The sequence below is a fragment of the Mobula hypostoma genome, chromosome X1 (assembly GCF_963921235.1).
Source record: "Mobula hypostoma chromosome X1, sMobHyp1.1, whole genome shotgun sequence".
Classification (NCBI taxonomy): domain Eukaryota; kingdom Metazoa; phylum Chordata; class Chondrichthyes; order Myliobatiformes; family Myliobatidae; genus Mobula; species Mobula hypostoma.
This window is the reverse complement of record NC_086128.1, coordinates 65,160,979-65,173,755: the sequence shown is the minus strand read 5'-3', so window position 1 is coordinate 65,173,755 and position 12,777 is coordinate 65,160,979. Positions and strand designations below refer to the sequence as shown.

The 12,777-nt window shown below is 48.1% G+C and overlaps 1 protein-coding gene across 2 annotated transcripts in view; it reads left to right on the top strand.

The window, feature by feature from the left end:
* The first annotated feature begins 2,440 nt into the window (after nucleotides 1-2,440).
* Nucleotides 2,441-12,777, top strand: part of cdk5rap3 (CDK5 regulatory subunit associated protein 3) — a 102,101-nt gene continuing 91,764 nt past the window's right edge. For both annotated transcript variants that reach the window (XM_063037049.1, XM_063037051.1), the window contains exon 1: nucleotides 2,441-2,510. In XM_063037049.1, the coding sequence (XP_062893119.1) occupies nucleotides 2,505-2,510 (6 nt within the window). In that variant the 5' untranslated portion in view covers nucleotides 2,441-2,504. The remainder of the gene's footprint in view (nucleotides 2,511-12,777) is intronic.

Genomic DNA, 12,777 nt, shown 5'->3' with positions numbered 1-12,777 from the left:
GACAGACTGACAGGCAGACAGATAGATAGGTGGATAGATAGATAGACAGATAAATAAATAACTATGATTTAAATAAATATCTTATTTTATTAAATTAAGTAAATAAATATCTGCTGCTAGCTCTACCGTTACGGTCTTCAGAATCGGTTTCACTATCACCAACAGATGTTGTTAAATGTGTTGTATCACAGCAGCAGTACATTGTAATACATAATCATGAAAAACTGTAAATTACATTACGTATATGTGTAAAAGAAATTAAATTAGTGTAAAAGGAGAGGAAAGGATAGTGAGGTAGTGTTCATGGGTTCATTGTCCATTCAGAAAATGTTACTTTTGTGGCTGCCTGCAAGGAGTCAAATCTCAAGTATACAAATACTATATAGTGTACAAACTTCAATAACATATGTACAGTACTTTGAAATTTGACGGCGTAGTTGAAGAAGCTGTTCCTTAAATGTTGAGTGTCTTAACAGTAGAGGCAGTAAACACAAAATACTCTGCAGATGCTGGGGTCAAAGCAACACTCACAACACACTGGAGGAACTCAGCAGGTCGGGCAGCATCCGTGGAAATGATCGGTCAACGTTTCAGGCCGGAACCCTTCATCAGGACCTGCTGAGTTCCTCCAGCGTGTTGTCAGTAGAGGCAGTATATCACGGGTAACCCCCACCCCCCAACTATTGAGCACATCTACATGAAATGTTGTTGTAGAAAAGCAGCATCCATCATCAGAGATCCTCACCACCCGGGCCATGCTCTTTTCTCACTGCTGCCATCAGATAGAAGGTATAGGAGCCTCAGGATTTGCACTAACAGGTTCTGGAACAGTTACTACCCCTCAAACATCAGGCTCTTGAACAAAAGGGGACACCTACACTCATTTAAACAACACACATAAAAGTCGCTTGTGAACGCAGCAGGCCAGGCAGCATCTCTAGGAAGAGGTAGTCAACATTTTGGGTCGAGACCCTTCATCAGGACTAACTGAAAGAAGAGCTAGTGAGAGATTTGAAAGTGGGAGTGGGAGGGGGAGATCCAAAATGATAGGAGAAGACAGGAGGGGGAGGGATGGAGCCAAGAGCTGGACAGGTGATAGGCAAAAGGGATATGAGAGGATCACGGGATAGGAGGCCCAGGGAGAGGGAAAAGTGGGAGGGGGGGAAACCCAGAGGATGGGCAAGGGGTATAGTCAGAGGGACAGAGGGAGAAAAAGGAGAGAGAGAGAAAGAATGTGTGTATATAAATAAATAACGGATGGGGTACGAAGGGGAGGTGGGGCATTAGCAGAAGTTAGAGAAGTCGATGTTCATGCCATCAGGTTGGAGGCTACCCAGACGGAATATAAGGTGTTGTTCCTCCAACCTGAGTGTGGCTTCATCTTTACAGTAGAGGAGGCCGTGGATAGGCATATCAGAATGGGAATGGGATTTGGAATTAAAATGTGTGGCCACTGGGAGATCCTGCTTTCTCTGGCGGACAGTCACTTCAGGACTCTGTTATATTGTTATTTCATGCTCTCGTTATTTATTGCTATTTAGTTATATCTGCATTGGCACAGTTTGCTGATGTTTACAGTTTACAGATCCTGTTTACAGTTCCTGTTCTATAGCTTTGCTCATTATGTCCACAGAAAAAAAAATCTCAGGGTTGTATGTGGCATCATGTATGCACTCTGATAATAAACTTTTGCTTAGAATTTTGAGGTTCCTGTACCTTCTCCTTGGTGGTAGCAATGAGAAGCGGCTGTGCTAGTTCGATCGCTGTTAGTTGGAACCTTTCCTTTCCCGCGGTTGGGGACCCTACCAGGACCTAGGCGCCAGATGGCTAAACTCCAGACGGTATCTCAGACGGCCTCTCTACCACGACAAGGGACGATCCTTGGAGAAGGTCAAGAATAACATTACTGTTGGCCACATGAATCCAGTGTACATCCTGCCTTCCATTTATACTAGCCAGTAATTTTCTACCTGAAAGGTAGATTTCTATTTATCGGGGCAGTCGAAATAGGCATGGTTAGCATTAGGGATGACGCACTAGAATGAGAAGGACATATTTTAATCAGCCTTTACATGTCTTCACTACAAAGAGCTTTTAAAAAAAATCAGTAACTTCTGAATGCCTGCCTACTTCCGGAACTCTTCCACCAAGTTTACCGAACTTTTTAATCTGCTCCCGCCCGCCTCACTCTTCCCACCGGCAGCACCTGACAAACTGGGAATTAATCCCTCCGAAATGGGTGCCTGATTGGTCAGCGTTAGACCGGCAATATGATAGGCTGAAGGAAGTACCGCCCTGAGTGTGATTCGCCCTATAGCAAGGGTCGGCCATCTCTCTTCTGGTTGGGTAACACGTCAAAGCGGAGGGATGATTGGCTAGAACTGGAACCCTGACCTGACGTCGCTGTAACCTTGCCTGCTTATTGGGTCGTGCCGCGGAAGGAAGGACACGTGTCCATAGAGGTGGGCCTAGCCCGGCGGTCCCGGAGGGTTTGGAGCCTCGGGATGGAGGTGAGTCGGCGGCCGCTGTCTTTCGCACCCTTCCCGGCCTCCCGCTCCTCGGCTGACCGCCTACTTCCCCTGGCAGGGGCAGCGCTCACGGTAGTCGGTGCTGTCCGGCCCTGATAATGTCCCTGTCCTGGGCCGAGTGGCCGGCGCTGGCCAGCTATAGAGGCCATTCGGCCCCATTCTGTAACCTCAGTGATAGCCCCAAGCCCGCCGCCTGCTCCCCTCCCGTACCCTGGTGGTTCAAATCCCCGGTGGCTGTACCTGCATGAACCCTTCTCACGGGAAGACATTCCTCCCCATCTCCCCGGCTCAAGGGCAGCAGCTATCCCGCATTTCCACGACTATCCCTCCTTGGATGGGACTCGACCTCGCAACCTTCTTCGGTGTTACCCCCGTGAAGATTGTTATGTGCCGTGAAAAACGTTGCCTGGCAGCAGCAGTAACGCAAAGACATAAAATTGCCAAAAAATTAGATTGGATTCACTTTATTGTGCTGAGTACAGATACAAAGCCAATGAAATGCATTTAGCATCTGACCAGAAGTGCAAAAGAATAGTGTTATTTACAGAATAACTGCGAATGAAAAGTAAGTGCTACAACACACAAATATAAAAGTACTGAGACAGTACAATACGGATGCAATACTGCTTAGCGCTGTGATGTGAGGTTCAGCAGGGTCACAGCCTCAGGGAAGAAGCTCTTCCTGTGCCTGCTGGTGCGGGAGCGGAGGCTCCTGTAGCGCCTACCGGATGGGAGGAGAGTAAAAAGTCCATGGTTAGGGTGAGATGCATCCCTGATAATGCTTTTCCCCCTGCCCAGGCAGTGTTTATGGTAGATGTTCTCAATAGTGGGCAATTGGGTGCCGATAATCCGCTGGGCAGTTTTCACCACACGCTGGAGTGCTTTGCGGTCCGATACGGGACAATTACCATACCACACTGAGATGCAGTTGGTGAGTATGCTCTCAATGGTACAGTGGTAAAAGTCCGTCAGTATCCTGGGACAGAGGTGAGCTTCCTTGATGCTCCACAGGAAATAAAGGCGCTGTTGCCCCTTTTTGATCAGGATGGAGGAGTTCAGGGACCAGGTGAGATCCTTGGAAATGTGGACACCAAGGAATTTGAAACTTGATACATGCTCCACTACAGCTCTGTTGATGTAGATAGGGACGTGAGTGTGGCTCCTAGCACGCCTGAAGTCCACAATGATCTCCTTGGTCTTCTGGGTGTTAAGGGCCAGGTTGTTGTTGGCACACCACGCGGCCAGGTGCTGGACCTCGTCCCTGTAGGCCAGCTCTTCGTCCCCTCTGATCAGACCAACCACCGTGGTGTCGTCTGTGAACTTGATTATGGAGTTAGAACCATGTACAGGAAGGCAGTCATAGGTGAAAAGGGAGTACAGAAGAGGGCTCAGCACACAGCCTTGAGACACGCCGGTGTTCAGGGTGAGAGTGGAGGAGGAGAGGTTGTCTAACTTAACAGATTGGGGTCTGTTAATCAGAAAGTCCAAGGTCCAATTGCATATGTACGTTTAATAATGCAGATGTAAGTCTTAATGTTCAGAAATCTGATGGCAAGAGGAGAATAAACTGTTCCTGAATCACTAAGGCCCCTGACCTCCTCCCTGGTGATTGTAATCACAAGAGGGGGGAAGTCCCAGGATGGTGAGGGTCCCTTGGGGACGGATGTTGCCTTATTGAGGCGATCGTGGTCTTTCCATGACCCTGATTGGTCTTGGCAAATTTTTTTTTACGGAAGTGGTTTGCCATCGCTGCCTTCTTGGTCTTTATGAGACAGGGTGACCCCCAGCCATTGTCAATACTCTTCAGAGATTGTCTGCCTGGTGTCAGTGGTCGCATCACCAGGACTTGTGATCTGCACCGGCTGCTGGTACGACCGTCCACCACCTGTCCCCATGGTTTCACCTGACCCTGATCAGGGGGGGGGCGCTAAGCAGGTGCTACACCTCGCCCAAGGGTGACCCGCAGGCTGGCGGGAGCAGGAGCGTCTCACACCTCCTTTGGTAGAGACTGATCTCCACCCCGCCACCCACTAAATGTGACAATAATATTCCAATTCCTTCCAAAGCAGATAACCACATTATACTCTGTCAACAAACCTCTTGCTAACTCACTTTCTAGTTTAGTAAATTGAACTGCACTCAGTGCCTAACCTAGTCCAAGGTCAAGTTTGCTGTCATCTGACTGTACATACATAAAACTAAAGGCTGATTTATACTTCTGCGTCAACTTGACGCCGTAACCTACGCAAGTGGCCTACGCACGTTGTGAACATTTATACTTGTGCGTTGCTGTGTCTGCATCGCTCTGCAATTCGCGCACGTCGCGCATGTGCACACACCTGCCCATGCAAGGCTTCATGGTCATGGTAGTCTTTCTCGGGGTAAATAAGTTTAAAGCGAGTATCTTTCTTTGTAAAAGCGAAATGTCCCCTCCATAATTTCGGAGGTCTGTAAAGCTTTATGGAAAGCGTTGCAGCCAGAGTTCCTTCCCTGCCCTTCAGTCGCCCAATGGGAAACTATTGCAGCGTAGGAGGAAATGCGATGCTACCAAGCGGACCAATCACAGTTGTTGCAGTCTGCGTTGCCGTGACGCGCAGTTACATTTTAGGAGAGGTGTGCGTCAGTCTACGGCGTAGGGATCAGCGTAGGGTTCGCGGCTACGCCGTACCTACGGCGTCAGTTTGATGCAGAAGTATAAATCGGCCTTAAACATATCAACATTCCTCCAGGCCATGGTGCACCCACACAACATATATCACACACAGCACAAAAAAAAACCAAAATATTATGTTATAAATAAGTTAATAAAGTATAATTCAAAATGCATGTAGTAGGCAGCACAGGTAGACAGTAAACAGCTCGCTGTCCCGGTGACGAGACCTCGGTGGTGACAGGGAATTCATTAGTCTCCCAGCCTGAGGGAAGGAGCTGTTGCCCAGTCTGACAGTCCTAGTCCTGATGCTCCTGTATCTCCTTCCTGACCGTTCCTCCTTCCATGTTTTATGTTCACCCATTGACCCGTATTCCACCTTCCTGACCGTTCCTCCTTCCACGTTTTATGTTCACCCTTTGACCCACTCTTCAGCGAACTCTGGGTTCAATTCTCACAAACACGACATGGACGACTTTCACGATTCTGGTTTTAAAGATAATTAATTGTTTTATTGAATTAGACTTTGACCACTTCTGCTCTTTTTTTTAAGGAGAATCAGGTCACAGAGTCATAAGACATAGGAGCAGAATTAGGGCACTCAGCCCATCGAGTCTGCTCCACCATTCCATCATGGCTGACTTATTGTCCCTCTCAACCCCCATTCTCATGCCTTCTCCCCGTAACCTTTCACACCCTGGCTACTCAAAAACCTGTCAACCCCCACAAAACATATATCTCACACAGCACATAAAACAGTTAGCAAAATATAAATCAAAATGCATGCAGTGCACAGGACAGGTGAACAGTAAGCAGCTCGTTGTCCCAGTGATGAGACCTCAGTGGTGACAGGGAATTCATTAATCTCCTAGCCTGAGGGAAGAAACTGTTACCCAGTCTGACAATCGTAGTCCTGATGCTCCTGTCCCTCCTTCCTGATGGTCGTGGGTCAGAGAGATTGTGGGATGGGTGGTGGTGACGAGACCCTAGAGGTGGTCGGGTATTCATTAGTCTCACAGCCTGAGGGAAGAAGCTGTTACCCAGTCTGACAATCGTAGTCCTGAGGCTCCTGTACCTCCTTCCTGATGGTCGTGGGTCAGAGAGATTGTGGGATGGGGGTTGGTGACGAGACCCCAGTGGTGACAGGGTATTCATTAGTCTCACAGCCTGAGGGAAGAAGCTGTTACCCAGTCTGACAATCGTAGTCCTGAGGCTCCTGTACCTCCTTCCTGATGGTCGTGGGTCAGAGAGATTGTGGGATGGGGGTTGGTGACGAGACCCCAGTGGTGACAGGGTATTCATTAGTCTCACAGCCTGAGGGAAGAAGCTGTTACCCAGTCTGACAATCGTAGTCCTGAGGCTCCTGTACCTCCTTCCTGATGGTCGTGGGTCAGAGAGATTGTGGGATGGGGGTTGGTGACGAGACCCCAGTGGTGACAGGGTATTCATTAGTCTCACAGCCTGAGGGAAGGAGCTGTTACCCAGTCTGACAGTCCTAGCCCTGATGCTCCTGTACCTCCTTCCTGACCGTTCAGGGTTAAGGAGACTGTGGGGTGGGTGGTAGGGATTCTCAACAATGCTTCAGGTATTGCTTCGTATACAACACTCGCGGTAAGCGTCACAAGTAGGGGGAGAGGGAGACCCCGATGATCCTCTGGTCAGTTTTCACCGTCCTCTGCAGGGCCCTGCGGTCCGATACCTGCCAGCTTCCCTCCCACACAACGATGCAGACAGGCAGGGCACTCTGGGCGGGTGCTGCTGCAGGAAGTTGTTAGCATCAGGGCGGGCAGCCTGGCACGCCTTAAAACGTGGCCCGTCTGTATAGAGAGAGCCGCTGGTGTAAAGGTCAGCGCGCGGCGTCAAGAGTTCACAGTTCGATTCCAGCATCCCCAGTGAGGAATTTTGTACGCTCCTTCCCGTGAACCAGGTGCTCCGGTTTCCTCCCGCAGTCCAAAAGTGTACCGCTCAGCAGGTTAATCGGTTGTAATTGTAAGTTAATCAGTTAATTTTAAGTTGTCCTGTGATTAGACTTGGGAGTAAAATCGGTGGGTTGCTGGGTGGCAGGGTTCAGGAGGCCGGAACGGACTTTTCCACGCCCTAACTCTAAATAAAATAAAACTTTTTTTTTTAATGATAAAGGCCCAGCAGCACTGTGTTTGTTGTTCCACCGGATTCTGATCGCCAGTCAGACAGTAGCCCATTTGTCCTTGACACTGTTTGCTGTGAGTTAGCCCCCTCACAGTCCACCACAAACTGGACCGTCCATTTCAGAATCAGGTTTAATAACACTGGCTTATAATCATGAAATGTGTGGCTTAGTGGCAGCAGTACGGTGCAGTGCATAATAATTTTAAACATCTATAAATTGCAATAAGAAATTGATATGACAATTAAATAAGCAGTGGAGAAAGAAAAATTAGTGAGGTAGTGTTCATGGGTTCAATGTCCACTCAGAAATCAGATGGCAGAGGGGAAGAAGCTGTTCCTGAATCGCTGAGTGTGTGTCTTCAGGCTCCTGTACCTCCTCCCTGATGGTAGCAATGAGAAGAGGGCATGTCCTGGGTGGTGGGGGCCCTTAATGATCAACACTGCCTTTTTGAGTCATCACCTTTTGAAGGTGTCCAGGATACTGGGGAGGCCGGTGCCCAAGATGGAGCTGACTGAGTTCACAACTTTCTGCAGCTTTTTTCAATCCTGTGCAGTGCCCTATCCCCCCGCTACCCTCATTCCCGGGATGGCGGGACTGTCGTATGTTGAAAGGTTGGAGCGACTGGGGTTGTATACACTGGAATTTAGAAGGATGAGAGGGGATCTGATTGAAACATGTAAGATTATTAAGGGATTGGACAGGCTAGAGGCAGGAAACATGTTCCCGATGTTGGGGGAGTCCAGAACCAGAGGCCACAGTTTAAGAATAAGGGGTAGGCCATTTAGAACGGAGTTGAGGAAAAACTTTTTCACACAGAGGGTTGTGGTTCTGTGGAATGCTCTGCCTCAGAAGGCAGTGGAGGCCAATTCTCTAGTTTCTTTCAAAATAGAGTTAGATAGAGCTCTTAAAGATAGCGGAGTGAAGGGATATGGGGAGAAGGCAGGAACGGGGTACTGATTGTGGATGATCAGCCATGATCACAGTGAATGGTGGTGCTGGCTCGAAAGGCTGAATGGCCTACTCCTGCACCTATTGTCTATCGAGTCTGCTCCACCACTCTATCATGGCTGATTTATTATCCCTCTCAACCCCCATTCTCCTGTCTTCTCCCTGTAACTGTTGATGCTCAGACTAACTGAGAACCTATTACATTTACACTTTTCCTGTCACAGCTTTTTTTTTGGGGGCGGTGGGAAGGGGGTTAGCACGTATAGCAAATAACTTCAGCCACCAGTCAGCAGATCTGAATATGGGCTGCAGAGTAAGTTTAAAATGCAGCTCTGGAACAACAGGGTTCCGAAGGGCCGGGAGCTGCAGTTAATTGGACGACCAGAGAAGGCTGATGTAAGTTCATTCGGGTGCCGGTGGTGTGGATGCACGGCGGGAGGGGTGAAATTTGTGCGTAGTTCAAAGAAAGCATTGTGGATGCATTGTAAATATGGAATCGTCCTTTGATCTCCGGCGCACAAAATGTCGTGCAGCGTCGGGGGGGGGGGGCGTCAGGCGGGCCTCTTTCCTCCGAAAGGGCTCTCAGCATGAATCTTGCCGTCTCTCATTTTGTCGGATAAAGAGAGACTACTTCAGAACTGCCGGCTCGTCATTCTGTCCGGTGACTTTGTTCATGGGACGACATTTCCAGGACTCTCGCAGAATCCAGAGGATTTTGGCCGACCATTCTCAGCAGATGAACTTTCTCTGCAGCCATTTCCATTAATGTGCTGGGGCACGCACCATTCCGGAACCTTGGACTTCATCCCACGAGTTTTCCTGGTAACTATTTGTCTGGTGCTTTTGTAAGCTCTTTCCTCTTTGTTAAGTCAAGTCAAGTCACTTTTTATTGTCATTTCGACCATAACTGCTGGTACAGTACACAGTAAAAATGAGACAATGTTTTTTAGGACCATGGTGCTACAGGAAACAATAGAAAAACAACACAAAAACTACACTGAACTACGTAAAACAACACAAAAACTACACTAGACTACAGACCTACCCAGGACTGCATAAAGTGCACAAAACAGTGCAGGCATTACAATAAATAATAAACAAGACAATAGGCACAGTAGAGGGCAGTAGGTTGGTGTCAGTCCAGGCTCTGGGTATCGAGGAGTCTGATGGCTTGGGGGAAGAAATTGTTACACAGTCTGGTCGTGAGAGCCCGAATGCTTCGGTGCCTTTTGCCAGATGGCAGGAGGGAGAAGAGTTTGTATGAGGGGTGCGTGAGGTCCTTCATAATGCTGTTTGCTTTACGGATGCAGCGTGTGGTGTAAATGTCTGTAATGGCGGGAAGAGAGACCCCGATGATCTTCTCAGCTGACCTCACTATCCCCTGCAGGGTCTAAGAGTTAATGTTCATTTATCTTTAGTGCGTCCTGTCCTGAAAATGGATCCAAAGTAATTATTTTGTAGTAATTATGCGTAATAATTATAGTGTCTGTCGTTTGTAGAAACAGAAAACCTGCAGCACGATGCAGGCCTCTCAGACCACAATGCTGTGCCGAACATGTTTAAAGAAGACTTAGACGATATTAACTTTGTACGTCTCTTGGACATCGAAAGTACAGTAAAATGCACTTGCATCAAATCAGCAAGGATTGAGCTGGGGGGGGGGTGGGGAGCAGTCCGCAAGAGTCGTCACACTTCCGCGCAAGCACTAGATTTGGGTTTATTATCACCGGCGTATGCCGTGAAATTTGTTAGCGTTGGGGCAGCATACGTGATGAATACTGGGGGAAAAATCTGTGGATTACAGTCAGTATATTAAGGCGGGAGGAGAAGATGGCAGTGCGCGCAGCTCTCCACGGTAAAATGATATCGCACTTGTTAAATAGGGTACCGTGCACAATTCTGATTTGCTGGAGGCAGCCGTGAGAGCACGGAGGAACATCTGGAGAAACTTCTGAAATGCCCGGTTCGCTGCCGCTGCTACTGTGCGATCGAGAATCTCCGGAGGGAAGGCCCCAAAATCCTCGGCTTTGCCTGCTGCTGGCGGCCGGGGCTGGGGTCGAAGCGTTCAGCAGAGATAGTGCTCGGTGTCGGAGGGCTGGTCGGAGACTCGAAGTTTTCGGATGGACTTAGAGTCGCACTGTGGTCGGGCATAGCAGGGAGAGTTTTCTCCTCCCGTCTGCCTGAGATGTGGGACTTTCGAGAGTCTTTGAACTTTTTTTACCATGCCCATGGCCTGTTCTTCATCAAGTTATGGTATTGCTTGAATTGTTGTAACTATATGTTATAATTATGTGGTTTTTGTCAGTTTTTCAGTCTTGGTCTGTCCTGTGTTTCTGTGATATCACACCAGAGGAATATTGTATCATTTCTTAATGCATACATTACTAAATGACAATAGAAGAGGACTGTGTGTCTTCATAATCTAATCTAATCTAAATATATGTGTATATTAAATAGTTAAATTAAAATAAATTATTTTTATACTTTATTGTCGCCAAACAATAGTTTTAATAAATAAGTATTGAGTTAGTGTTCATGGGTTCAGAGTCCATTTAGAAATCAGATGGTAGAGGGGTCTAATTCGGAAAGTGCAGGGTAGATACATCCCAAAGATGAAGAAGAATTCTAAAGGGAGAATGAGGCAATGGTACTTGACAAGGACCGCATAAAAACAAAAAAGAGAGGGCGCATAATATAGCAAGAATTAGTGAGAAGTTAGAGGATTGGGAAGCTTTTAAAAACCAACAGATGCATCTTAAAAAACCAGGAAAAGAGAGAAGATGAAATATGAAGGTAAACTCACCAGTAGTATCAAAGGGGGTACAAAAACAGTTTTTTTTTTCAGATATGTAAAGAGTAAAAGGGATGAGAGATATCGGACCACTGGAAAATGACACTGGAGAGGGAGTGATGGGGGACAAAGAAATGGGCAAACTTAGTAAGTATTTTGCGTCAGTCTTCGCTGTAGAGGACACCGGCAGTACGCCAGAAATTCTGGAGTGTCGGGGGGTAGAAGTGAGTGTAGCCGCTCTTATTAGGGGGATGGTACGGGGGAAGCTGCAGGGCCGATCAGATTATGGTCTTATCACCAACCTAGCCATAACATTCGGAATACAGCCCGGCACAGTAGCGTACGGTACCAGAGATCCGGGTTCAATTCCCGCCACTGCCTTTAAGGAGCTTGGACGTTCCCCCCGTTACCGCGTGTGCTTCCTCCCACAGTCCAAAGGCGTGCTGGTTAGGTTAATTAGTCGTTGTAAATTGTCCTGTGATTAGGCTTAAGGCTGATTTATACTTGTGCGTACTAGCTCACGCAAGTGGGCTATGCCGTTGTGAGCATTTATACCTGTGCGTTGGTGTGTCTGCGTCGCTCTGCAATACACTGCCAAAACGCTAGTTGGCGGTGGGGTTTCTATGCCACTGTGTTGAGTTTCTTTGCGTTGAAACTCAACACAAGGAAACTCAAACTTCAAACAATGGCGACTGAAACTGAAGGAGGGTGAATTTTCTGTGCTTGTCCGGCCACTGAGAGACATGGACGAGGAAAAAAGCATTTCAAATATTTTCGGATGCCGACAGGTAGATTTGACGATTTGGTTCATCGTCTCCAACCATTAATATGACATCAGTGTACGCACAGCGACTGGCAATCACCATTCGAGGTTTAGCTTCAGGTGGAAGTCAACAGGCAGTAGCAGCCAGCTACAAACTGGCGTCGAGCACAGGGTCCTCCATAATTTTGGAGGTCTGTAAAGCTTTATTGAAAGCATTGCAGCCAGAGTTCCTTCCCTGCCCTTCAGTCGCCCAATGGGAAGCTATTGCAGCGCAGGAGGAAATGCGATGCTACCAAGTGGACCAATCACTGTTGTTTCAGTCTGCGTCGCTGCGACGCGCAGTTACATTTTGGGAGAGGTGCGCGTTAGGCTACGGCGTAGGGTTTGCGTAGAGTACAGCGTAGAGCACAGCATAGGGTACGCGGCTACACCGTACTTACAGCGTACATTTGACACACAAGTATAAATCAGCCTTTAGTGTTAATTAGGTGGCTTGCTGGGTCGGAAGGACTTGCCCTGGGCTTTGTCCCTAACGAAAGCAACTTGCAACGATCACTCTTTGCTTTGGGGAGGCGTGGGGGGGGGGTGGGTAGTGGAATCCTTTACTCCGAGATCATAAATTAAACTTGTCCTAGAGTCGCAGAGAAGTACAGCACAGAAACAAACAGGCCCTTCGTTCCATCTAGTCCGTACTCTGCCTTGTCCCACCGACCTGTAGAGTCATGGAACACTACAGCACAGAAACAAATAGGCCCTTTGGCCCATCTAGTCCGCGCTGAACCATTTACGCTGACCAGCCCCTTCGACCTGCCCTAGGACCACAGCCCTCCATATCCCTCCCATCCACGTACCTGTCCAAACTTCTCTTAAACATTGAAATCGAGCTGGCGTTCACCACTTGCACTGGCAGCCGGTTCCACCCTCTCACCGCCCTCTGGGTGAAGAGGT